This window comes from Odocoileus virginianus, chromosome 33 (assembly GCF_023699985.2).
Source record: "Odocoileus virginianus isolate 20LAN1187 ecotype Illinois chromosome 33, Ovbor_1.2, whole genome shotgun sequence".
Lineage (NCBI taxonomy): Eukaryota > Metazoa > Chordata > Mammalia > Artiodactyla > Cervidae > Odocoileus > Odocoileus virginianus.
This window is the reverse complement of record NC_069706.1, coordinates 32,804,908-32,832,855: the sequence shown is the minus strand read 5'-3', so window position 1 is coordinate 32,832,855 and position 27,948 is coordinate 32,804,908. Positions and strand designations below refer to the sequence as shown.

The window sequence follows — 27,948 nt, the reverse complement described above, 5'->3', positions numbered from 1 at the left end:
TCAGGAGACAGTGTCACACCCAGCTGGGGTCCAGAGAGCTGGAGGACTGCTTGGTCAGAGACACGTTCAGTCTGAGCACTGAGGGTCGGGGAGAAAAAAGCAGCTTTCCCTCATGCTGTCACCACCACCCCCTCCGACCGCAACCAAACGCTAAGCTCCAGGCTCCTCTCTTCATTTAAAAAAGAAAAGGGAAATCATCCTCCAATTAAATAAATTTTTAAAAATAAAATAAAAAGAGAAATGAGCAGCTGTTAGGTGATAAGGACATGCTAAGGCAGCATCAAACTGCAAGTCTCTCCTTGTCGACAGTGAAAAGGATGCAAGAGAATCCCAAAAGGACCAGTTACCTTGCGCCCTGGCCCTGAGGATGGTGCCTCAGTAAGCCCGTGTGTTTTTGAAAGGCACAATTGGGGGCCTGGAGTGAGATGATAACTGGCTGCCTTGTGCTAAGGACCTGGTAGGCCCAGAGCGTCAGGTTACCTGTCAGCGCGCGGTGACTTCTGCTCTGACTGGTTCCTGGGACGCCTGAATACGAGACAGGCATCAAAGGACCTTGACCAACATGAGGTACAACGTAAACAGAAGGGCTTGTGAAGCTAGACCAGAAGCAGAGCCCACCAATCAGGCAAAACCTAAGATGCTCGAGGGGCCCCTGCCCTCTCAGCTGGCTCGCTCCTGCCTGAGCACCGCTGGGAGGATGGCAGAGACGTGCTCCGCGGGGGACCCTGAGCGTTGTCACTTACGTGGTCTGAATCTTGGTGAACTCAGGGACTTCTTCTTTTTTCTTCCTGAAGAGGAACCAGTATGTCATGACACCCACGATGAGAGAAAACAGGATCATGTCCGTCGTGCTGAAAAGGGACACTTCTTCAGCCACTGTCTCAGACACGGTGGTGCCGGCATCCATGTTGGAGTCTGCCATGTTCATCAGGAATCTGTCGAGAGAAAGAACAACAGATGTCAGCTGGGGCCGCCTGGGGCCTGCTGGGGAGCCCCCTGAAGACTTTGGTCTGGGCTGCACACCCCAAGGGCTGCAAGCAACAGGCGGAGCCCTGGGGCCGGAGCTGCAGCCTGGGACAAGAACTGAGCAAGCATGCGACCCGCGTGGTGCCTGCTTAGCCCCGGGTGCACCAGGGCACAGGCTGGAACCGCACTGGGATGCCCCGAACCTGGCACGCTCCACAGGTCTTCAGGGACCTGCCCTTGGAGAGCTCCAAGGAAATAACCTCTGAGCCCTTGGAATGTGCTGCCTGATAAGAATGTCTTCGCATACCTGAGACCTTGGGTCACGCAGACGGTTTATGTTAATGGAGCGGTTTAAGGGAACACCTGGGGCTCTGAGTCACATCATACTGCTAGGACCTCTGGGGTGCTGGAGATTCAAGAGGTGAGCTCAGACATGGGGGAGCCCCAGGCCTTTGAGACTGATTCTCAGTAAAAATACTGGATGCCAAGGCTCAAGGGGGCCTCGCCGGCTGGCAGCATTTGAAACATGTGGCCACACGTGGCTGCCGGCGGAGCACATCGTGTGACTCCCAGTAGAGAGTCCGCCCACGGCCAGAGGACACCGAGAAGCTTCTGCCAGTTCCTGCTAGACTGTCGTCTCGAGTCTTCCTCTGCAGCTTTCAGTCTGTTTCCCTCGGCCACAATCAACTATGACTGGGAGTAAAACAGCTTTGTCAAGTTCTGTGAGTCCTGCTGAATCACCGAGCCAGACGGTGGTATTGGGGGAACGCCCCCATACACACCAATTGACTGACTTCCCAGATGGTGTTCTCGGGGACTCCCCCCACACCAACCTATTTAGTCCCCTGGAAAAGGGCTTGACTGGTCCTTCCACCACTGAAACCTCGCAGGTGTGTACAGGTGAGTCAGCAGAGGCTCAGACACTCACGTGGCGCATTTCTGCCTCTTGTCACCAAGGCCAGGCTGGCTCTGCTCCCTTTCGCAATCACTGCTCCTAGCCAGTGGCGTGCTCTCAGCACAACCATGGCTCCAGGCTCAGTCAGAAACGCCTGAGTCACAGCTCAGGAGGGCAGTGGGAGATTACTTCACACATGACTTCCATCAGCTGTCACTGCCTCCGGGGAACCACAGCGGGGCGGGGGGGGGGGGGGGGGGGGGGGGTTGCCGGGTCAGCTGAGGGCTGGGAGCAGGCCCCTCAGGACGGCCCTCCAGCCTGCTTCTCAGCTTGGTCACTAATCCGAGGCGCTGGTCTCAGGGGCTGAGTTCCCGAGATCACCTCAGCTCACCCTTTTCGATATCTGTTGTGAAAAGACAGTCTTAACTCGAGTACCCAGAAGTCCTGTTTAAAGAACTGACTTATAAACACACTGAATGTTTACTCAGGGTTAGTCACGTCTTTCTACCCGCCCTGGCAGTGGTGTCTGGTGCGCCCACGAGACTTCTGCTGTGGAGGGGACCTGGCCTCATGGTTTCGGAGCCCACCTAAGGGTCCTGTCAGGGCTGACGTGCTGACCCAGGAGAGCCCCCGGCAATGACTGCCAGCTTCCTGTCCCACCGCCTTTCTGACTCAGGCCGCCCGGCCCCCTTACTTTACAGAGGGGGCACTGACACCCACAAAACTAAATGACTGCTTCTTGCCACGCGCGCAAGTAGACCGCAGCACTCAGATCTGGGGTCTCCACAGCTCTGACTCTGAGACGTAAATGTCAGATAGACCAGAGCCGCAGAGGGCGGTGGAAAGGACTCTGGAGACCATCTGATTTCCACCGGAGGGCGGGAGGCTCCAGGGGGGTGAGGTTTGCTCACCACTCACCCAAGCGAGGGGACAGAGTGGACACATGTCTCTCTGTTCTGTCCCCAGTTCGCGAGAGACAAACAGTCCCCCCAAGACACCTGGGTATCTGGCTTGTGGTGAGAAGGAAGGGCTGGCAGGCTGGCAAGGAGGAAGTCAGGAAAAACCTTCACCTCACGCTTCCCAACTAGGATCAGAGCCACGGGCCTGGGGGCTGAAGCCGAGAACAAACTGTTAAACCACCATCGTCCCACTGAGGTGTACACAAACCCACATGCCCTTCTCTCCAGCCTGCGTCCCTGCCCCCAGGGCCCTGACCAGGGCCTGGGATGCTCTCCTTCTACCTGCTCCCCACTCAGTCCTCAGACCTTGGCTCAACTGTCACTTCTGGGGTGGGGGGGTGGGGGTGGTGTTACACTTTCCCGGCACAGTGCTTGGCACATCATCTGCTGCTGCTACCGTTAAGTCGCTTCAGTCGTGTCCGACTCTGTGCGACCCCATAAATGGCAGCCCACCAGGCTCCACCATCCCTGGGATTCTCCAGGCAAGAATACCGGAGTAGGTTGCCATTTCCTTCTCCAATGCGTGAAAGTGAAGTCGCTCAGTCGTGTCAGACTCCCAGCAACCCCATGGACTGCAGCCCGCCAGGCTCCTCCGTCCCTGGGATTCTCCAGGCAAGAGCACTGGAGTAGGTTGCCATGGCACAACTTCTTACGGAATGAAAAAGGTCAATGAATTCACCAAAACGCACAGGATGTATCAACTGCATGAACCACTGACATGAAGACGGCAGACTGCTGGGAGCATGCCCATGCAGTGATCCTCCAGGACACAGGTCCCCAGACTTCCTCGGCTGGTTAGGCCCCTGGCATTTGAGTAAATGGTACCCCTAGGCCAATAGACATACTAAAGAGTTCCATTTAGGAGTAGCTGGATCCCAACAACTTCCAAAAACCCAGCTTTGCAAAGACACACAGAGTGTCAAAAGGAATGCAGACGATCTCACACTGGTACTGAGAAACACCACAAGCTGCGCTCAGGGGCACAGACATGGAGTCTCTCTGAGCACCTCTGGGCGCCAGCAATGATGCCCCAAGGCACCTCGGCAAGGTCAGGGAATTGAGACCCCGCTGCACAAAATCACTATGCTCTGCATGTGAAACATTCAGGTGGAAGAGATCTGACCATGGAAGAGATCTGACCATCCTGCCTGGCAGGTGTTCTCCATTCCAAGTGTGGGGGGCTGACCGTGGACAGTCTGACGTCCCCACAGGCCCTCGGGGAGACGCTGGGAGCCCTGTGCGCGCTACCTTTCCATCATTGATTCTTTTGCACTTAGTGGGAAGCAGGAAAACCAAATGGTACAGAGCTCATGGGGCCAAAAGCAACATCTGTCAGCAACAGAAGAAAATAAAAAGGCTGTGAGAAAATAGAGGAAGTTCTTAACCAGACCAGGCTCTTTGCCACAGGCCTGTTGCCAGCTAGGCAAATCCCTTATGGGCAGGAAGGAGGCTTTCATATTCTTACATGTAAAAATTAGACACAGAAAAAAATGGGGTTCATCAAAGACCAGCCAAGTAAGTCTCCCCCACCTCAAACAGAGCAGGTCTGATTCAATCTGTATTAGGTAGGTCTGTACCTAAGTTTTCACTTTTATCATTAAGACAGTGTACATATGGAAACGGGCATAGATAGATAGGTGCTATTCCTCCTTTTGATTGCACCAATGAGCCAGTTCCCACTGATGCTGACGGTCAAAGGCAGCAATGCCAGGGCTTCCCAGGTGGTGCTAGTGGTAAAGAACCCACCTGCCAATGTAAGAGATGTAAGAGATGTGGGTTCGATCCCTGGGTTGGGAAGATCCCCTGGAGTAGGAAATGGCAACCCACTCCAGTATTCTTGCCTGGAGAAACTCATGGACAGATGAGCCTGGAGGGCCACAGTCTGTGGGATCGCAGAGTGTCGGAGGCAACTGAGCAGCAGTCCCCGGGGCAGCCCGACAGCCTGCAGAGCAGGGTAAACAAACTGCTGACCGCCTAGGGCCAAGGGCGTGGCAAGAGCTAAGTCAGCTTCTGCAGGGACAAATGTGGCAAAAAGAGAAGGGCTCTTTCTCCATCCAGCTGTTGATAACACCTGATGTCTCAGATTGTCCTCCAGAAAGTGTCGGCAGCTTTGCTGTCACCGTATGTAACTTCTCGTCAGTAACTGATCGACTGAGCTGGCGCTGACATCACAGTGAGTTGGCATGAATGCAGCAACAGGAAGGAAGGAAGGAAGGAAGGAAGGAAGCCAGCGAGCAGTTTACGCGACCCCTTTACTGTGCACATCATCCAGGCAAGCAGGCAGTGTTGTCTCCAGGGAGCCCAGGACCACCCCCTCCACCCACCACCCCCGCTGCAGCGGAAGTAGGGTCTGCTCAGGGTCACAAACCTCTGCCAAGGTTCTTCAAGATAAGAGAAAGAATCCTCAGGGAAACCAAGCCTGCTCTTGCCTAACAGCTAATCCTCCAGAGCCTGAGCGATAAGTCAGGTGAAAGGGCCTCCCCAACGCAGCCTGCTGAGACCACTGCTCAAAAGAGCAGCTGGAACACACTCCCCTCTGGCTAGAGTGTCCTTTTAAACCCACGCAAGGCCGGTGAGGCTTTCTCTGGGTTTATCCTGTCTGCCATTCACTCAGCTTCTTGAATCTGCAGGTCTGGGAACTTTTCAGCTATGTTGTCTCCAAGTTCTTTCTTGGCCCCACCCTCTTTCCCTTTCCCTTCTGGGGCCAAGATGACCTAAGTGTGTTTTGGCGTCCCCAAGTCCCAGAGGCTATGCTCAGTTTTATTACTCTGGCTTCTCTCAGACTGGGTAATTTCCACTCTTCTAAGTTCACTGGTGGTTTCCTCTGCCAGTTCCACCATGGTGCCATCCATGGATTTTTGGTCTTTTCTTATTGCTATGGTAGTTTTCAGTTCTAAGCTGTCTGTCTGTCTCTTCTTTATCTTTTGTATGACTGTTTTTTTCTCATTCAACTTGAGATTTTTCCTAGTTCTTAGGATGGTGAGTGATTTTTTTCTAAATTGGATCCTGAGCATTTTGGGTATTATAACACTCTAAATCTTATTTAAGTCCTCTCTTTTGTCAGGCCTCCTCTGTCACCACGCTGGTGGGGGATGGAGGGTGCCAACCCATTTCTGACACTATAGGCATATTCCAGTGGTTTCAAACCACAGAGGGTCCACACGTAGGGGAAAACGGAGCTCTGAGGAAGAAGGGAAGATGGTCCAAACAGTCAAAGATGGGTCGCCCAGGGACCAAGCTCTGAGCTGGGGTATGAACAATGACCAGGGTCCACCAGTCAGGTAAAGGAGGGAAAAGTTCCAGCTGGAGGAAGCATGTGCCTCCTGATAAAGCAGTAGTTACTCACTTGTAACCACTGATACAAATGATAAAAGAGCAGTAATTACAGAATCTAGTGTGACTCAAGTGGTAGGACAAGATGCATTTGTATGTGAGTATAAGGGTGGTGAGTAAGAGGCTGGCCTTTAAAAGGAGATCTAAGACCAGAGCGTGAAGGAGTGTTCTACGTGCCTAAGCCTTTGAGCTCTGGGTGGCAGTGATGACAGGGTGAGGGTGTGGCACGGTTAGAACCAGGTGGCAGGGTGGTAACCCAAACAGTGGTTGCACCCACAGGATCAGTGCAGACGTGGAGCCATGACCAAGGCATCCTAGGCTAGAACTCATGCAGGCCCACATTCCCCGCAGATGCCCAAGTGCCCTAGCTGATGACTTTTCCCCCGATTAACAGGGCTTGTGGGTGGGATGTGGAGACATGTGACGGGCACTGTGTCTGATGTAAGGACGCGAAAGAGGAAGGCAGCCAGAGAAGCCGGATCTGTGAAAGCATGACTTGGCAAGAAGCAGGCAGAAGAGCGAGCTAGCATCACTCAGCATAAACGGAGCTGACAAAGTCCCACGGACACTGACCACTGGAACTGTGGCCAGTCGTAGACAGCCACGTGCACTTGTTTCTTCTCATGGTCTTTCTGGGGCCTCAGCCACCTGGCCTGAACCCAAAGCAGTGTGAGCCCACAGATCCCCTAAGCCCTTGGCAATGAACTCTGGGTCATTCTGAGGGTACCACTTAGTTAACATTACTAAAAGTTAGCAAGGGCAATTTATGGGCACAAGAGACTTCATATGGGTGCTGTGAGATAATAGAAAAAATACATATACATACATACAGTGGCCTCTGCCCCCTGTTCCTGGCACAGAGTTTCTATCCTAAAACTTTTGGAATTTCTTAAAGTGATACACGCACCAGGAGCATCTTCTGTTCCAGTGTAACTGTGAGTGGAATCCTGCGTGGGGGCCGGTTACCAGGAAGACCAAGCCATGGATTTGTTGCTGTTATTTAGTTGCTCAGTCATGTCCAACTCTTTGCGACCTCATGGACTGTAGCCCACCAGGCTCCTCTGTCCATGGGATTCTCCAGGCAAGAATACTGGAGCAGGTTGCCACTTCCTTCCCCAGGGGATAAGCTTGGAATTTTCAGTCCTGCCCCCAACACCTTCTCCAGAGAGGGGAGAGGGGCTGGAAACGGAGTGAATAACTGATCATCCCTACAGGAGGAGGCCTCCTTCAAATTCCAGAAGCACGGGGCTCGGGGAGCTTCAGGTTGGTGAGCACAGCCACGTGCTGGGAGGGTGACCCTAAGTCTACAGGGACAGAAACTCCTTGGCTCGGGATCCTCGGGATCTGCCCTTACTCTATGGGATCTGACTCTATCTCCAGGTAGACAGTATCAACATGGAGTTAAATTGCAGGGCACCCAGTTGCCGTGCTTGGTGGGGGAAGCCCCTATACATCTGACATGAGATGTGAAGAAGAGACCCAGGAGGAAGGGCTGGGCTTCTCTAAGCCAAGTTCATATGGCTCACCCCCTCAACTACAAATCGGCACTTGTCATCTACCCCTGCGGGGATTAAATCATGGGCTACTGCAGCTGCTGACCTTCAACACCCCCTGAAAGGAGCTCAGCAGAAACGAGGCACCTGTGCTCGGGAGAAAAACTGGCAGGACAGGTCTTCAGATAGATATTTTCAGGAGCTGATTTCATGAGCCCAATTCTTATACCTAGAAAAGCACTAAAATCCTTCATGGTGATGACTGCTCGTGGCTAGCAGAAAGCTTCACGAGATGAGCAGAAACCTTCTGGAAAAATCTGTGCCTGATTGCATGTATTTCCCCTTTAGCAAAATCACATGCACACTGTCCTCCCCCACCACCCCCGTCTCTCTGGAGCAGTTTCTCAGAACTGAGGTGCTGTCTCCCAGGCTGCAGTCCTCATTTTGCCCCAAATAAAACTTATCTCACAGCTCTCATGTGCATCTGTAAGTCGACACCCTCCTGACCACCCCTTTGCCTTCACTGACTGTAAATACAAATACGGAAAAGAGAAGCACAGAGCTGCAGGGCTTGCCCTGGTTTGCTCAAGGTCTGGGCAGACCTGCTCTGAGGTCGGCTTCTGCCTCTAGTGCCTGATTGGGAATAAGGGGTGTTGCTGTGATGAGAACCCCCAAAGGGCAACCAGAACCGCCACATCCCCAGCAGGGCATGCCACTATTCACTGGGCATGTTCACACAGCAAGCCTGCAAAACAGATCCTATGCCTCCCTTTCCTAGAAAAGGGAATGGGATGGGCCAGAGCCTACGGGGCCTTCCCAGAGTGGACCTGCACTAAAGGCCCACCGACAGGGTTACAAATGGTTACAAACAAAACACAACACACGAGAAACCAGAAAGGAAGCAGAGAGGTTTACCCTGAAGAGAAGATTGAGAGGCAGCCGATCCCTGCTCTGGGTGGTCAGGAAACAGAGGTGGCGGCAGCCCTGGTCTGCAGAAGTGGTAATGGAGGGACAGAGGTTCCCACGTTCTCCAGGAAGAACTTTCTGACCAAGATGCATAGAAAGAAAATGAACCGTGGTGAGGCGTGCCCCACTCCCATCAGTGGACATGGGTCAACACAAGGCTAGGTAATCTGCGCTTAATGACAGACTGCCTGCCACGCTAGGGGCCCAGGACACAGACCCACCAAGTTCATGATCATAAAGCTGAACCAGCTGACTGGTGACAACACCAGGAGGAAAACCCTAGTCTCTAACCTGAGTTAACACTTCAACACAGATTCCTGACCTTCTTTCCCTTCTTTCAAAGGCTTTGAAAAACACACACACAGACACACACACACGCTTCTAGTTCACATTAAAGAAGAGCTATGGAAAGTGAAAGCAGACAATGACGCAGTGATACATGACCCGCCGCAGTCTAAGGACTCAGGCGATGGGAAGAGAGACCAGGAGGCGCAGGACAGACTTTGAAAAGGGCAGGAACGGGGAGGAAGTACTAACTCTCCTGATTAATCAAGATCACCAGTCCCAAGCTCAGTCCGTGCTTCCCACCGAGCTGGGCTTTCCGCTGTGAAGAGGGGCAACCCGGGGGGTTGACTAGTCTTTCAGCCCCCTGAAGTCACACAGCTGGTGAGGGGTGCAGCTTGAATTAAAACATGTGTCTGGGGACTTCCCTGGTGGTCCAGTGGTTAAAACTCTGTGCTCCCAGTGCTGGAAGGCATGGGTTCAATCCTTGGTCAGAGAACTGTATCCCGCATTCCGCAACTAAGACTCAGCACAGTCTAAATAAATAAATAAATATTTTCATAAGTAAATAAAATGTGTGTTGGTTACCAAGGGCCATTCTGATTCTTTCCCCAAATAATAATAAGAAAAAATATTTTTAAACAAAACGTTTTCTCTTAAAAAAAAAAATCCTTAAATTCTCAACTATACTAGAATTTTTAGAACTCATGATATATACATTGTTCTCAAATAGATCAACCTCAGGCAGAATGACCAGGAGGAAAAGAAGATATAAATCACCAACATAGGGAATGAAAAAGAGGACATCAGTAGATTCTCTAGACATTAAAAGGGTAACATGGGAAATTATGAACAACTTTATGTCAACATTTCATAACTTAGATGAAATGGACAAATTCCTTAGACATGAACTGTCAGAGCTCACACCAGAAAAACAGATAAGCTGAAGAGTTCTCTAAAAGAATTCAAATTACTAGTTAAAATCATCACCAAAAGTGAACTCCAGGAGCAGACAGCTTCACTGATGAATTATATCAAACATTTAAGGAAGAAATTAGATCAATTCTGTATAAATTCTTACAGAAAATAGAAGGCTTCCCAACTCTTTTATGCCTGTATTACACTGATACCAAAACCAGACAGAGATAGTACAAAAAAGAAGACCAAAGACAAACATGCCTCACGAACACAGATGCAAAAATCTAAAATATTAGCCAATTGAATAACACAAATGTAAAAAGGATACTACATCATGATCAATGGAGTTTTCTCCAGGAATCAAGGTTAGCTGAATATCCAAACATCAACGTGATTCACTCTATCAATAGGCTTTTTTAAAAAACCTCATGTGATCATCAGTGGATGGAGAAATAGCATCTGACAAAATTCAACATCCATTCATGATGAAAAAAATTCGGTACACTGGGAGTAATAGGGAACTTCTTTAACTTGATACAGAGACAAGGACATGTTATTATAATAATATTAATAGTAGTACCCACTTCATTGGATTATTCTGAAGAATAAACAAGCACCAAAGAATTGATGCTTTTGAACTGTGGTGTTGGAGAAGACTCTTGAGACTCTCCTGGACAGCAAGAAGATCAAACCAGTCAATCCTAAAGGAAATCAGTCCTGAATAGTTACTGGAAAGACTGATGCTAAAGCAGAAGCTCCAGTACTTTGGCCACCTGATGTGAAGAACTGACTCATTGGAAAAGAGGCTGATGCTGGGAAAGACTGAAGGCAGGAAGAGAAGGGGATGACAGAGGATGAGATGGTCGGATGGCATCACTGACTTGATGGACATGAGTTTGAGCCAGCTCCGGGAGTTGATGGACAGGGAAGCCTGGTGTGCTCCAATCCATGGGGTCGCAAAGAGTCGGACACGACTAAGTGACTGAACTGAACTGAAACAAGCTGAAATTGTCAAGGATTTAGAACAGTGCCTAGCACAGGTTATGTGCTGTCATAAATGTAGCTGTGACTACTATGAAAAGTCTTAATGATAAGAAGTAAACAACAAAAGATAAGTACCCATGACCATGATAAAGAATGAACTGCTACTACCCACAGTAACACAGATGAATCTCACGGACGTGATGCTGAACGAGGCAAACCAAACACAGGAGAGGACCTTATTAAAGGATTCCATTTATGGCTGAACTTCAAGAAGAGGCAAGAGCAGTCAATGGTGACAGAGCTCAGAACAGTGGTTACCTTGGGGTCAAGGGTCATGAGTGGAGGAAGAGGCACAAGGGAACCTTCTGGCATACTGGGCAATGTCCAGTATCTCATCTGGGGCAGCAGTTCCTGAGAAATTTATGTAAAAATTCATCAAGCTGCGTATTAAAGACTGTGCACTTACTGTACGTAAGATACACTGGAAAAATAAGTACCCACAAAACAGCACATGTACTCTAGGATGTAAAACATTTATGCCTGCATATGCATAAGATATGTGAAAGGAGCGCCAAAATATTATCTCAGGGGGGAGATTTTTTTTCCCCACTTTATTTTTAATGTATGACTTGCTTCTTTAAAAATAGTGAGTATGTGCTATTTACCTAACTGGAAAAATATTTTTAAAGCCTTTTTCTTATGGGAAAAAAAAAAAAAGTTTGGTGACTTTCTTCCTTGACTGTGTCTCTCACTGAGTTCAGCACTGCCTGCACCAGCGCCTGAACTGGGTGCTTATGTTTTCCATTCCAAGTAATGCGATGCTATACAATAGTTAAAAAAAAAAAAAAGTTATGTGGAACTAATGGTATTCTCATTGAAATACTGTCATTATGTATACATAACACAGAAGGCAGTGACAGTCCCATTATGAAACCACTAGTGAAATAAAAGAAAAATTAGATAGTTCTCCAGAAAAATGATCCAGGAGGATATATACAAAAGTGATTTCTTCTACTAAACATCTAGAAGATGATGGTGGTGGGTGGGTGTCTAAAAGGTCCTTTGCTTTGTCTATTCTTTATAAGGAGATGACTGTGTTACTTACGATATTAGATTCACAGGAGCTGGATTTCTTACTGCTGATGGAGGGAGGTACAAACATGGGAACAGAGATCAGGGAACGAACGCTGTGGGGTTGGACTGAAACTAGAGATATCAGTATACACAATGGTTTCTTCATATATGAAGATGAACACAGAAATGCATGTGTGTTTGTGTGTATTTCCCAGTTTTGTCTGCTGAGAGGAAGTAAAGATATCCTAGGAGCAAGAAGCCATTTAGCATCCAAACCTTGGTTTCTCAACACCATTCTCCAACCAAAGAAACCAGGGCTCCTTGGAGAGATGGCTGACTCAGGAATAAGGGCAGGAAAAGCAGTAGATGAACCTGGATCACTTTGCTGTGTTAGAGTAAGGAAGGGCTTGAAGAATGACTGGGACATGTCTAAAGAAGGCAGGAGTTCACCTGAAGGGGATCCCACTGGGAAATCCGGGACAACTTGAACATCAAAATAAATGTCATCAGCAACAGATTAGAACCCATTGGATAAAAGAATAATGCAAGAGTCAATACTGAAATAAAAAAATAAATGAATAAACACATGAGTGAGGAGGGAAAGTTCCTCCTTAGAGTACAAGTGCCAGCTAATAAATGCAGGAGGAGTAAAGAAAAGGATAGAAAATCACCAATTAGCAACCATCAGACTAATAACTGTTTCAGACAAGAACCATGAGTGCTAAAACTTGTGGGTAAGTGTCTGATGATAAACTTAAGGATTATATATGAAAAAAGAGTTTTATGGTGGAGAACCTGGCTGACGCCACCATAAGCAAGAGATGAAAATTCAATACTGGGACATAGTGAAAGCACCTGACACAGTGCTTTAAGGACAAAAGGCCATTTCTGTGACATTCCACCTGAAACATATCTGAATCATATCAGGAGGAAACAGACAAATCCACACTGAGGGATATTCTATAAAGAGATGGGCTGACTTTTTGAAAAATGTCAAGGTCACAAAAGATAAAGAAAGACTGAGGAGCTGCTTCAGATCAAAGGAAAGTAAAGAGTGGGTGATTACAGTTCAGTGCAATCTTGGACCAAGAAAAAAAATTTTTTTTTTTTTTTTGCTATAAAAGACATTAATGGTAATTTTGAAAAAAAGTTCTATGATTAGACAATTAACACAGAATATCAGTGTTAATTTCCTGATATTATTAAACCATGGCTATGTAAGAAAATCCCCTTGAATTTTAGAAAAGAAATACTAAAGTACTTAGAGGTACTTCATATGTCCATATGTACAACTTATTCTCAAAAAGATCAAGGAAAAATATGACAATGAGAGAGACAAGTGTTGGGGTGAATGTAGCAAAAAGAATCCTTGTGCAGTGTTAGTGGGACTCTAACTTGCTGTGGCCACGATGGAAAACACTATGGAGGTGCCTCAAAAAATTAGAAATAGAACCATCATACGATTCAGCCATTCCACTTCTGGGTATTTCCCCAAAGAAAATAAAAACACTAATTTTAAAAAACACAGTGCACCTCTAAGCATTCTTTACAATAGCCAATATATGCAAGCAACCTAACAACCCATCCACAGATGAACGGATAAAGAAGATATAGTATACGTATAAAATGGAAATTTACTCAGCCATAAAAATGAATGAAATCTTGCCATTTGTGGCAACACAGATGGATCTAGAGAGTATTATACTAAGTGAAATAAGTCAGACAGAGAAACAAATACCATATATTTCATTTATTTGTGGAATCTTAAAAAAGAAAACAGAAATAGACTCAGATTCAGAGAACAAACTGGTTCCCTGAATGCCAGAAAGGAAGTGGCGGGGGCAGGGAGGTGGATAGTGATAAATGAAATAGTTTAGGGAAATAAACAAACTTCCAGTTACAAAATAAATGAGTCATAGGGATGAACTGCACAGTATGGGGAATAGAGCCAATAATACTGTAATGTCTTTGCATGGTGACAGACGGTTACCAGACTGATCATGGGATCGTTTTGTAACATAGAGAAATTCTGAATCGCTGTGTTGTGCACCTGGAACTAACACAGAGATGCAGGTGAATTACACTTCAGTTTTAAAAGAGAAAGAGAGGGATTTCTCTGGCTGTCCAGTGATTGAGACTGCACTTCCACTGCAGGGGGTGAGGGTTAGATCCCTGGTCAGGGAAGTAAGATCCTGCCTGCCTCACAGGACAGCCAAAAAGTAAAATATTAACAATAAAAGGGAGAGAGAAAAAGAGAAAATAATAAAGTAAAATGTTAATATTTGGGGAATCTGTGTAAAGAGTATTCAAAAATTCTTTGCACTGTTTGTGCGACTTCTCTGTAAATCTGAAACTATTTCAAAATAAAAATAAGCTAAAATAAATTCAAGCTTATTGAAGAAAATGTATTAAATTAAAAAACAGAAAGAAAACACAACCCAAATGCATATTTGTTTCTGTCCCACCCATTTTTTTACGTGTGTACTATAAAATATATTTATTTTTAACATTATTGGTTTTATACTACAAATAATTTTGTCCTGCTTTTTTCATTTATTGTGAACATTATAAAAATCTCAAATGTTCTTCCAGCCTATGACTACACAGCAGCTTACTGGATATCTTCACTATTATAAATACCACCATGATAAACATGATGACTGATACCTTTTCAAGATAAAACTTTCTGCACCTCTGATTATTTGCTTAAAATAGGGTTTCCAAATATATCTTAGAAACATTTCTGAATCAAAGGGAATAAAGATTTTTAGGACCCTTGACTCACTTTCAAATCATTTTCCACAAAGCAATTTCTTTTCAGCATTCCTCTGGAGCTTGCCCTTTGCATGCTAACCTGGGGAAGAGGGAGTAACTCCACAAAACACTGCATCCCTCCCCGCATCGGTGTGGGGAGGAAACGGTAAAAAAAAAACAAAAACAAAAAACCCTACTGATAAGAACCCATAAGGACTCCAGGGAGGCCGGGACACTGGTACCCAAGAAGGGCAGTCTTTCAACCATTCTTGATGGGCTCGCCTTGATTTCCTACACGAAAACCTTAACTCTCATGGGGACAGAACGTGGGTGGGCACACAGGCCCCGGAAGCTCCTGCAAGGAGACAGGAGACAGGTGCGCGGCAGAGGGCAGACCTAGAGGAGAGCTCAGAAGGTTTGAAATGACTCAAAGAGGTGCCGCAGCAGCACTTCTGGGCTTTAAGAACACACAGGTAGGAGTCGGAACCCCTGCCAAACCCTGATAGTCCTCTGTCTGCACTTTTCTACCATCAGCAGACAAGGTCAGTGAGGTCTCTGTCAACCTCCATCGGTCAGAATGGAAAGACGAATGGCACGTCTATTCAAGCTCACCTGTCCACTCTGGTGTGAGGAGTAGCCTGTCCGTGTTCCAAACCATCTCACCAGGAAGATAAACAAAGTAAACAGAAATCTACCTATCTCTGTTTATTCCTTCACAGTGTTAGGCACTTTGGGTAGGTTTCTGTTTACTTTGTTCTGTTAATATGTCAATATTTATAGTATTATGTCAAATTTCCAAATGCCCCCATTCTAGTATTCTCTAGAGAAAGCGAGTTAACTACTTTTTCATCATCTGGCGACTCTTGAATTCCTACACTTCAGTCACATCAAAGGAAACCAAGACTACTTTCCAAAAGGAATATCTGAATTGCAACCCTAAAAATTGTGACTTTTCTCACTAGGAGTGGTTTCACAGAGGAGGGGCTAAAATGCAGAGGGGAGTGAAATAGCCCCATCTTTTCTTTGATTTCTCTCTAGTCCACTGCTTTATGAAACAGAAAAACTGGGGCAGAGGGACACAGTGAAAAGGGTCTGGGACTTGGCAGTTTAGTGAACCAAACCTGCAGACTGGTTTTACCACCGCCAGCATGAATCACCTCTCATCTTAGTCAACCAGGTGGCTTATTAGTCCTTGTTTGGCTTTTACATAAATGATGTCTGTGGCAACACTGCAAAGAATCACAGAAATACTGATAGTGATGTTGATTTGAAGACAACTGTCCAGAGTGAAACTGCACTGAGGGGGAACCACTCCACTCATAACAAGAGTGGGTCCTCCATGCCCACGTACCCAGAACCATACTAACTAAACAGGAGAAGGCAAACTAGGTCAGGAGATGTCCTTCTTTCTATGGCAAGAGATAAGACACACAGTTACTTCCCTGCCAAAACAAACAGTGCAGGTTCTGGCCAGCACAGTTCACGGTTGGGCAGAGACTGGCTTAGGATGGCTTCCTGATGGGAGAGGGTACAAAATGGCAGAGATGGAGGAATTGGAGAGGGGGGTGAGTGAAGAGGAAGCAGAAGGGCCTGCAGGTAATATGGGGTCATAACTCTAAGTAAAATGAGTTCGAAATTGCTCTGCCACTTATCGTTCTGTGACTGTGGGCAAAACTTGACTTCCCTCAGCTGCTTGCCCATCTAAAATGGAGGATCATCATCATTAATAACTCCAAAAGGGCTGCTGGGAGGATAATATGGGTAAAACTGCAGGGAACACATGGTAGGTGCTCAAAGAACGTCGGTGGATCACTTCTTCAGGGCAGAAGCAGATTAAAAATAAACTGCGTCGGGAACTCCCTGGTGGTTCAGTACTCAGGACTCCATGCTCTCAATCCCAAGGCCCTGGTTCAATCCCTAGCGGGGAACTAAGATCCCACAAGAGTGGCACAGGGTGGGGGATGGGGCATCCTCTCTGCTGCATCTACTGTGGGGAGGAAGCCCATTCTCAGCAATCAGACCATCAAGATTCTGGAAAAGGCTGACATCACTCTGAAGGGATGCACAATGACTGTGAAGGGCTCCCGGGCCACCCTGCGGAGGGTCTCCCATCACTTTAATGTAGAACTCGGCTTCCTCAGAAAGTAAAAGAGGCTCAGGGTGATGAGTGGTGGGGAGACAGGAAGGACCTGGCTATCGCTGGCATTATCTGTAGTCACACACAGAACAAGATCAAGGGTGTCGCACTGGGCTCCCATTACAAGATCAGGTCTCTGTACACTCTTTTCCCATCCATGCGACCACTCAGAAGACTTGCTCTCTTGTCAAAATCCGAAATTTCTTGGGCAAAAGATAACTCCACAAGGTCTGGATGTGGCCAGACACTGCCTGCTCGGTATCTCAAGCCCAGGGAAATGAGCTAATTCTTGAAAGAGGTGGCAGCGGAGGTGCGTCAAATTCAGCTGCTTCGATTCAGCGAGCTCCAACAGTTAAAAAGCAAGGATATCCAGACACATCTTTGGATGGCATCTATTTTTTCTGAAAGAGGAACAGTTCTGCAGACTAAAATCTAAGCTATTTGGCTACAGAAACAGCAAGTCCATGTCTCCGCTTGGGGCTGTTATTATGAATACTACAGACCTAAAACAACAAGCATTTATTTCTCATAGTTCTGCAGGGTGAGAAGATCTTGGCATCAGATCATGAGCAGACTCCATGTCTGGTGAGAGCCCACTGTGTGTTTTGTAGACAGCTGCTTTCTTATATTCTCACATGGCAGAGAGCAAAGAAGAAGCAGTTAATCACTTTCAGGGTTAGGATTTCAACATTGAATTTTATGGGGACACAAATATTCAGTCCATAACAGACTGATTTATCTGCTTTTTGTTTTTCCTTTGGTTGCTTGTGATTTGGTGTCATATCTAAGAAACCATTGCAAAATCAAGATCATGAAGATTAACCCCTGCTTTCTTCTAAGATCTTCATAGTTTGGCTTTGACATTAAGATCTTTGTTCCATCTTAAGTTGATTTCTGTATATGGTGTGAGGCAAGGGTTCAGCTTCTTTCTTTCATATGTGGATATCTGGTTGTCCCAGCACTATTTTTTCCCTATTGCATAGCCCTGACACCTTTGTCAAAAAGAAAAAAAATCAATCATACGCAATGTGTTAAGTTCTGGAGGCTCAACTCTATACCACTGATCTATCCATTATCTATCCTTATAACAGGACCACACTGTCTTAATTATTACAACTGTGAAATAAGTTTTGCAATTAGTATGTATGAGTCTTCCAAGTGTGATCTCTTCCAAGATTGTTTGGGCTCTTTGGGGTTCCTTGAAATTCTATAGTAATTTCAGAATCAGCTTTTCCATTTTGCATAAAAAGCCATTGGGATTTTGATAGAGACTGCACTGAACCTGTACATTGCTTGGAGCAGAGTGAGGATAATGCCACTTTAATATTAAGTCTTCCAATCCATGAAGAGGAGTATCTTTCCATTTAAGTCTTCTTCATTTCCTTTCAGCAATGTTTTGCAGTTTTTGGTGCAAAAGACTGGCATCTCCTTGTTTAAATTCATTCCTATGTATTTTGTTCTTTTTGATGCTACTATAGATGAAATTATTTTCTTAATTTCCTCTTTGGACTGCTTGCTGCTAATGGATTTTTAACCGTAGGAAAATAAACATTCCATGAGCCCAGATATAAAAACGGGAGAGAAAGAACAAGCCTTCCTCACAGTAGAATTCCAACTAATAAACGTATTAGAAGGAACAAGGAAGTGACAGGACTACCATCAGAGAAACACCACAGTAAGAACTACTGCAGGTAAGATCCACCAAGGGATGTGTTAAAATCAGTGGGCAAAAAGTTCTGAGGAAGGGTAGGGTGGGGAGGACAGGATTTACATAGTCTCAAAGTTATCTCCTCCAAGATACCTAAAAAACTGCAAACGGAAAAAATAAAAACTTCACAGTGGAAAACCGCCACAGACACCAACCTAATCAAGAGGTCAAGGTAGGCATGATCAGCACTGGACCCCTGGGACAAGACACTGAGAAGGACACACCACTGGCTTCATTGTGCTCTTGCCACAAGTGCACAACCTTACACCAGTCACAAGCAAGCACTGGTCAAACCCAAACTGAGGGGCATTCTACAAAACAATGGACTGGCCCTCTCCTAAAGCATCAAGGTTAGGAAAGGAGAACTGTTAGAAACTGGAGGAGACTCAGGACACCTGACAACTCGGGGCACTGTGGGATCCTGGGTGAGAGCCTGGAGTAGAGAGAAGATGAGTGGAAAGACAAGTGAAATTCTCATGAGGGGTGGAGCTTCATTCAGGCACTGGCAAACTACGGTCTTCAGGCCACGCCCAACTTGCTGACTAGTTGTGAAGATAAAGTTTTACTGGAACATGGTCACACTCGTTCATTTACAGATGATCTATGGCTGCTTTCTTGCTAAAGCAACAGACTTGGTAGCTGGGACAGAGACCTTCTGATCCATAAAGCCTCAAGTGTTCACTATCTGATCCTTTATAGAAAAAGTTTGTTGACCCCTGGTTTACAGTTCATGATACCGTGCTGATCTTAATTGCCTGTTCTTGCTAATTTTATTATAATTTTGTAAGATGCTAACATCAGGGGAAGCTGGGTGACGAATATAAGGAAACTCACAACAATTTTTGCAATTTTCTGTAAGTCAAAATTTGGTTAAAAATAAAAAGGTTTTTAAAAAAATCCAGTAGCATCCTTACTGTGAGGCCTTCCTATCAACCCCCCCAAACACACCTGCTACACTGCTGCCTGTTTCTGCTTCACTGCCTTCCCCCCGGAGGATGTTCTTCCTTTTCTTTCTTAGCCATCAAAGCTGTCCCTTCACAAGTGCCACTTCCTCCATAGATCCTTGGCTCCTGGTTTCATGGCCACACTCAGCTCTGGCACGTGGCAGCCTTTGCCTCAGGTTATAGTCACCTCCATATCTGCTTCTCTCACCAGATGACTAGCTCCTGAAGCTCACATTGTCTTACTCATCATCACTGGACTTCTCCAGCCAGTGTTGAGAATCTGACAACCAGGAGTCCTCATAATCGCTGAGCAGCAAGTGTTAATACCTCGACCCTCAAAAAGCCAGCCCTGAGCACCGCAGGGGGCAGAAAGGCTGCAGGATCCTCATCAGCACCTCGTGCACTGCCTGCCTACTCAGCTGGCAGAGGGCAGGCCTAGAGACAGCACCCACCCAAAGGGCACCGTGGGCCAACCACCATGCAAGGCACTTCATACAAGCTCTTTGGCGCTTATGATTAGCCTGTTTAGGTAAATATTTCACCCATTTCACAGACACAAACCTAAGGAACCAGCAAATTACTGAAGGTCCCACAGCCAGCAACTCAAAGAGGGAGATTTAAGGGCCATGTCAGATCCTGTCACTGCTCTAGCCATCACTGGCTACCCACGGATGAGCAACGGAGAAGCCCAATCCTGGTTCACCATCCTCCCAGGTTGTTCCCAGGCTGGCTGGTCACCCCAGGTTCGGCCAGCAGTAGATGGTGCCTTTTGGTTCAAAGACTGACTCCCTGCCAGGGCAGTGAGGACCAGGCAGCCGCACAAGGCCACTCTGGGCAGCGGCTCCGCAGCCAGTGATGGAGGCGCTGACGGAGGCTAGCATTCAGAGGCGTGGCCGTGTGCTTTCCGGGGGCCAGCTTTTATCATGAGGTCAGGCTCGGGCCTCAGGTGGCACTGTTTTGATCCCCAGCTCTGCCTGTATTTTGCCTTGACATTAGGCCACTGCTGCCCATTAAAGGCCTGTTGTCAATCAAGTTGTACGAGCACAGCTGAAGGTCATTTCCATGATCTTTGCCTGCCGAGTCACACCACGCTTTCAGGTGGCAGGGTTTGGGCAGATGGGTTATCTGAGGTTCACAATAGAACAGCATGAACGAGTCGGGAAGAATCAGTCCTCAATCCCGTGGGGATAGAGGACTGTCTCCCGGTGTCTGTAAAAGCATCCATGATTATTATGCCACCTGCACTAAACCATGAGCTGCTGAGCTGTGGACTGCCTGACCGTGTTCTCTTAATAGGAAGAAGAAAACTCCAGCTTATTGGTCTGATTTTTTAAAGCAAATAATATTAATATTTTCTTTTTAAAGTTTTATTTATGTATTTATGGCTGGGCTGGGTCTTCGCTGCTGTGGGCAGGCTTTCTCTAGTCTTGGCAAGTGGGGACTACACTCGAGCTGTGGTGCACAGGCTTCTCAGCACAGTGGCTTCCCTTGTAGAGGAGCACGGGCTCTAGGTGTGCGGGCTTCAGCAGCTGAAGCAAGGCGGCTCAGGAGTCGGAGCACACGGGCTTAGATGCTCTGAGGCATGTGGCATCTTCCTGGACCAGGGATTGAACCCATGTTCCCTGCACTGGCAGGCAGATTTTTACCCACTTATTCGTGCCACCAGGGAAGTCCTGATATAAAAATCATGATAGAATCCACACACTCCCAAATTCAGCATTTTAAAGTGTACGATTCAGTGGTTTTCAGTATGTTCACCCGCTGTGCAAATAGCACCACTAACGACCTCCAGGACATTTTCAGCACCCCCTCCCCCGACAAAGGAAAGCTGTACCATCAGCAAGCACTCCCACCTCCTGATGTGTCTTCTCCTCTTTGTTCCAGACATCAGGAAGTTCAGGACAAAGCCAAACAGCCTCCAGCAGCCATACACTAGCCTTATTCCTAGGTCTCATCATTTTCTATTTACCTCATCTACTTTTTCCCCTAAATAAATATTAACCATAACAACAGTTACCAGGTTATGAAGCACATACACTGGGACTTTCCACTACTTATTTTCCTCCTCACAGCAATGCTCTGAGGTTTAGGAGCTATAACTAGCACAGTGATCAGAGTACCGTGTCCAAAGTCAGGGAACTGATAAGCATTAGAACCAGGATTTAAACCTAGACCAACTGGCATCAGAGCCACTCGATTATCCACTTGCATGTCCTTCACCACCTTTTAAGGACAAGGCAAAGCTTAAAATGCTATTAATATTATGCAGGGGCAGTACACAAGTTCTTTCCCTTCTTCAATTAAAAAATAATTACTTTATCAAATACCAAAAGCAGGAGGAACTTGAAACATTTAAAATGTCACAACTAGATGGAAAACTAAAATTGTACCAAAAATTCATATTATATCTTAAAAAAACACAGATCAGACCCAATACTGGCATCTCAGTCAATATGCAGCAGAAAGTTTGGCAAGACACTTGGGAGAGAGAAATCATAGGCACTCGTCCTCCACTCATCCCATTAGTGTTTCTGAGGGCTTACCACACGCCTGGCACTGTTCCATGTGCTGGCTGACATACGAGGAAACGGTGGGGATTTCTCTGTCCCTGACAAGCCACACCGCCATTAGGGAGAGGGAGAATGAGATTCCTTTTATTTATTTATTTTTTATTCCTTTTATTATAAGCTACTTTCATATTCGGGCTTCCCAGGTGGTTCAAGATGTTGAAGAATTCGGGCTTCCCAGGTAGGTAACGAATCCACCTGTAATGCAGGAGATGTGGGTTCAATCCCTGGGTGAAGAAGATCCCCTGGAGGAGGGAACAGCAGCCCACTCCAGTGTTCTCGCCTGGAGAATCACACGGATGGGGGAGCCTGGTGGGCTACGGTCCATGGGGTCGCAGAGAGTCAGACTCGACTAAAGCGACTGAACACTTCCATATTCTTGGTGGAAGCAGATGAAGCAGGAAAAATAAAGAGAAGACATTAAGACAGTGAGACTGTATTCTTGAGCAAAGGAAGGGTGATAACGAGCAACGGTACCATGGACAGATCATGAGACGTGATGGGGAGGAGCAGGAGGGAGAATTATGGACTCAGAGGCCAATTCAAGGGCTGGCGAGGCAGGAAATGACAGGGGCCACAGAAAGACCACAGCAGTGGAAGGGGATTCAAAGGCTAAAAACTGTCGGGATGGAGTGCTGGTGGCAACTCAGAGTGAATATGAGGGGAAAGTTGAAATGTCCTCTGTCCCTAGAGCTTCAACGACCAGGGGATGGTGAAGTCACTAGGAGGGGCAGAGGCCTCACTGGTGAGGGTTTCAGGCGGGACAGGCCTGCCCATCTCTGCTGTCACGCTCAGTGACCTCTCAGAGTTTGCAAATCACATTACATAAGTGACTGTGTCCAATGTGTCCAGGCAACGCCGTGTGGTTTCACAATCACCAAGGTTCTGCAACCCTAACTGAAACCAACAAATGCCCCTCTTCACAAGACCACAAATTCCTAGTGGGACACTTTTCCCTGCCTGGAATGCATGCCTCCCTAAACCCCACCCCTGAAAGAAGCTGGGCACAATTGGCTGATCCACTGTCCTGTGTTTTTAAGAACCGCCACCCCTGTTTACAGTGTTGAAAGCTGACCTCAAGCAACCTACAGATAGAGTCAGCACATGGGGTTCAGGGGTGAGCACAAGTTCATGTGTTCCTACCCAGCCTTCAGACCTTTGTACAGATCCAGCCTACCCGGCTCGAGGACATGGTGTATGCTGCGAGGACCAAAGTTTCTTGAGGTCAAGGTGCTCTTAAGGCGCTCTTACCTGACCAAGGTGCTCCAAGGTGATATGAAAGGCTAAGTTCAGGCAAAAGGAACGGGGTGGACAGGGCAACGGGAGAAGGCACTGGAGATAAGAACTCGGGGAGAATTTTTAAAAAATGACTAAACATCATTCATGACTTTCACTTAGAAGCAAATTACATAACCCCACATCAGAGTACCCTTACAGAGTCTGTCTTCCTCTCTGATTATAACCAGGCGACAAGTCTGCTTTTTCCATTCTATTCTCCTACCACAGGTCACTTCCCAAAGAATCCATAGACTGAGAAAGTCTATGGCTGACAGCACCACAGTTTCGCCCATCACTTTGTTCTAGTTTAGCCTTGATTTCTGGGAAGCATGTGTACAATTCTCTCAGCTCTGTACAGATCAGAATGCCTCACCCTCTAGCAGTCCAATGAAAGGATAATTCTTAGATGTTCCCCCCCCCCGAAGCCCCTCTTTATAAGTGAAATTAATAAGCCCCCCATGTCAGTGGCTTTCTCCACAAGCCACCCAGAAAAAGGACCAGGTCCCCCAGCTGCTTTGTTCACAACATCCCTGAGCATGTTGCCATGCCAACCAGCATCAGGCATAACAGAGGTTGATGAATTTGGCTCCAAAGGACCCAACCAACAGCAGCCACAAGCCTTCCAAGAGCCATGGTTTGCACAATGGCACTCCTCTGCCACCATTACACACACACACACACGCAGTTGCACAGCTATTGTGAACACCTTGCTTGGGGAAAAGGATGAGGAAGAAAAAACACTTTTGAGGATGTAGAGCTCTAAAATGGTATGATACAGATTTAGGCAGAGTCAGGTTCCTAAATGATGGATTCACCCAGAGGGAAGTAAGAAGGTCCAGAAACCCAAGAAAAGAATACACTGTTCTGTGCTGGCCACATCCCTGACCTATTTAAAAGCCTTCCTATCACGTAGCATGGTTCACAAGACCCCTTCAGATAAGTCCCGATCACTTCCAAGCCTCAGGCAACCTACACCCTTACATGCCCCAGATCTGGTGTGCCCTGATGGGCTCAGAGAATTCCTACCTAACCTCCAAGATCCAACTCAGATGCCCCCTCTTCTGCTGACCCCTGCAGGATACCCCATATAAACAGAACTTGTCCCAGGTACTTCCCTGGTGGTCCAGTGGTTGACAGTCTGCCTTTGAACATGGGTTCGATCCCCAGTTGGGGAATTAAGATCCACACACCGATGGGCAACTAGAGAAAGTCCGCGTGCTGCAATGGAGACCCAGGGCCGCCAAAAAAAAAAAGAAAAGAAATTCTCTGAAAGAGAGCTCTTCCTGAGCACTCCCCAGGGCACAGTGGGCTCAATACCAAGGGGAAATGCCTCATGCACCTTAAATCCAGAAGGAGCTCAACACATTCTGCTATCGGTGTTTACTTCTGTTTGGTTCCTTCCCCGTCAGTGTTTGCCAGGGCTGAACCAGACCCCAGAGGCCAAATGTGTGTCTTTCAAGTGTCCCTCCTCAGGGATGGAAACATATCCAAGAACACAGAGAATTCACTGCCAAAAATAAACACCTCTTGGGTTGTTCCAGGAGGCAGTGGGGCTGGGACTCTTTCCTCTGCTTTACGGATGAAGAAAGTAAGGCCAGCTGTGGGCCTGTATAAGCTGGTACCTATTAAATATAAGCTGGAATGCTACCTCTGACCCAGGAGCTTTTCTCCACCTGCTCCTGAGCCTACATTTCTATCACCTGCCAGATAACTGTACAAGAAAACAAGTTTTGTCCTACAGTTTGATCATGATGATGATGGTGATGATAATAATAATAATGATGATAATAAAAGAACTGGCTTCATCCATCTCTGTATGAGATACTCTCATGTTTCTTACACTATAATGAGATGCATGGTGAGACATATAAGATGCACACACTTGCACACTGCAGTGACAGAATCGAGGAAGAACAATTATATTACTCAGTAATACCATGTATTAGATTCCCTTCCACTCCCCCCACAAAAAAATGTCCTCTATGGTCAGAAAATGAGATAACAGTTCACAAAGAGAGGAGGGAGGGCTCTGAAGGCGAACGGCCCTGCGCGAGGCCTTAGTTTTATCCTCATGGACTTGAGCAAGTGGTTTCATCTCTGAGACAGCCTTCCCAGGGGTGAAGTGGGTATGGAAACACCAGGCTTTGGGATCATCAGAAGAACTTGAAAGAAAGAGGAAAACATATATACCTAATACAAACTTAGCACAAAGTGTCTTGCACCTACTTTTCCTGAAATAAAAGCATCGCTGCTGTTAGTGGCTAGCAACTGCCCTTAGAATTAGGAATTAAAAAATGACGCGTCTCTGTTGGTGGGAATGTAAGATTAAGATTTTTGGAGGGAAGTTTGGCAATATCTACTGACATTTAAAATCATACTTTTTTTTTTTTTTTTACAAACACACATACTCCTTTGTACTATTTTTTCCATATGGAAAACGTCTCAGTGTAAGGCTATGAAGAATGTTCTCTGTCTATATTGCACATTTCTGTAATTGTCTTTTTTTCTTTTCTGGCTGTGCCACTCAGCCTGCAGGATCTTAGTTCTCTGACCAAGGATCGTTAACCCGTGTCCTCTGGAATGAAACTGAGGAGTCCTAACCACTGGGCTAGCAGGGGATTTCCTGTAATAATAGTCTTTTCATAACGAGCACTGAATATTTTTGTAAACAGAAAAAATACACTTTTAGAAAAAAGTCATTTCTCCACTTCACTTTTTTTCTGATTTTAATTTTCAAATGAAACTGACATATAATTAAAAGTTAAGTCTGAAATTACATCATCATTTGATGATGTAATTTGATGTCGAGCCATGTGTCAGATCCACAGAGGACCTGTGTATTTTCTTCACTGCAATAGGCTCGACACCTCAAATAGCACCTGTATAACTGTAGGTAGTCACTATCTGTTAAATGAATACTTTTAAAAGCTCATAAATATTCTAGCTCTTCCACTTCTAAGAATTCATTATATAAAAATATTTGTCCAATTGCCAAGAGATAAAGAAAAGGCTAATCCCTGTAGTAGAATTCATAAAAGTAAAAGGCCTCAAACAACAAATTTTTTTCAATCATACTGGTTACTCGGCTACTGTCATTTTTAAAAGGGATGAGGTTTTAAAACAGAAATGAGGTAGCTATTTACATCATGTTATAAAAAGGCATCATGTTAAGTAATAAAAATAAGACTCACAACAGCTGATTAGTTTCATCTTAATTCTCTGTCTTAAATTTCAATAGTAAAAAATTCCTGCTGTTTTAAGTAAAAGAACAAAATCTAGGTAATAAGTGTTTTTATATTTAAAGAAAAATATCTGGAGAATATATATTACATGACTAGCAGTAACTTTTTTATCTCAGTGTAAGGTTTCCTGCCTGGAGAATCCCAGGGACGGGGGAGCCTGGTGGGCTGCCGTCTATGGGGTCGCACAGAGTCGGACATGACTGAAGCGACTTAGCAGCAGCAGCAAGGCTAAGAAGGATGTTCACTGTTATATCACTATCATATTGAGTGTTTCTATAATGGTATTTTAAAAAATAATGAGCACGTAGCATTTCTGTAAACAGAATAAAATATATTTTTATAAAAACCATCATTTCTCTATTTCACTTTTATTCTGATGTTAATTGTGAAATGAATCTGACACATAAGTTAAATCCCATAGCACTAAACTGAGGCCCCTGGGCCCGGGGTGGTTTGGTGAAAGGCGCACAGTGCTCGTGCCTGAGCTGGGACTCAGTTTCCCCGATACTCCTGGCCCCCACCACCCCATCCAGGGCTCGCCCCCTTCCAAAGTGTGAGGAAGCAGAGATGCTGCAAAGGCAGTTGGGCTCTACGGAACCATGAAAAGTTCTGCAATTAAAGAAGCCTCCCAAAGGGAAAGAAACTAAAAAAAAAAAAAAAAAAATACAAAAGGGATTGCTTAAGAGCCACATTTTTTATGAACTTGAAAAGTTTGTGAGTAAATGTGCTGAACTTGCCAAGCAGTTCTGATTTCAAATGATCTCTCTCCTAAGTACACATGAACTTTATTTAACTCAGATTCTGATTTTCAAAGAGTTAAGGGATCAGTTCAGAGTGACCAGCAGGCCCTAAAATTTCTGACTTGTCCAGAAACAAACATCTGAAATATCTCATGAATTGTTTACAAACTCACTCAGGAGTTTCACCTGCCTCACTCATGCAGGCTTTGGTCAAGGCTGCTGTTTCCAGGTGCTGAAGTACATTCCTGGGGTTCCTTTCACCTCAGACCTACCTGTAACATTTTCAAGTGCTAGACACAAAGGATTCAGGAAGAGTTACCATCACTGTGAAGCTGTCAACACTATAACCCAACTGGAAGCCAATATTACATTCTCTGAAATGCAGACCTATTTTTTTTAGACATGATTTAACTAGGTATTATTAAAATCACGAGGTCAAGAACTGACCCCTCCTCAAAAAGAAAATGAAAATTCCTTAGAGGGACACAAAGAAAAGAAAGTGATTTCTTCTGGGTTCACTGCTTTACTAACTTAGATCTGGGGGCTTTTTCTTGATCGAGACAACCCCATAACCACTCAGAAGGGATTTGTGTAGACAGAACTTGCGAGTGGTTAATGAATCAACGTCTTCTCCCCAAACAGGCCAGCCTGTGAATTATAGCAACACACACTGAGAATACTGAATCACAGAGGTTAGTTAAATGTTCA

At 46.0% G+C, this 27,948-nt stretch overlaps 1 protein-coding gene and 1 pseudogene across 2 annotated transcripts in view; one reads left to right on the top strand and one right to left on the bottom strand.

The window, feature by feature from the left end:
• The window catches only part of POR (cytochrome p450 oxidoreductase), a 65,758-nt gene that overhangs the window by 23,901 nt on the left and 13,909 nt on the right, over window positions 1–27,948 (bottom strand). For both annotated transcript variants that reach the window (XM_070460239.1, XM_070460238.1), the window contains one exon: window positions 744–935. In XM_070460239.1, the coding sequence (XP_070316340.1) occupies window positions 744–928 (185 nt within the window). In that variant the 5' untranslated portion in view covers window positions 929–935. The remainder of the gene's footprint in view (window positions 1–743; window positions 936–27,948) is intronic.
• LOC110121940 (large ribosomal subunit protein uL6 pseudogene) lies at window positions 16,160–17,166 on the top strand (annotated as a pseudogene).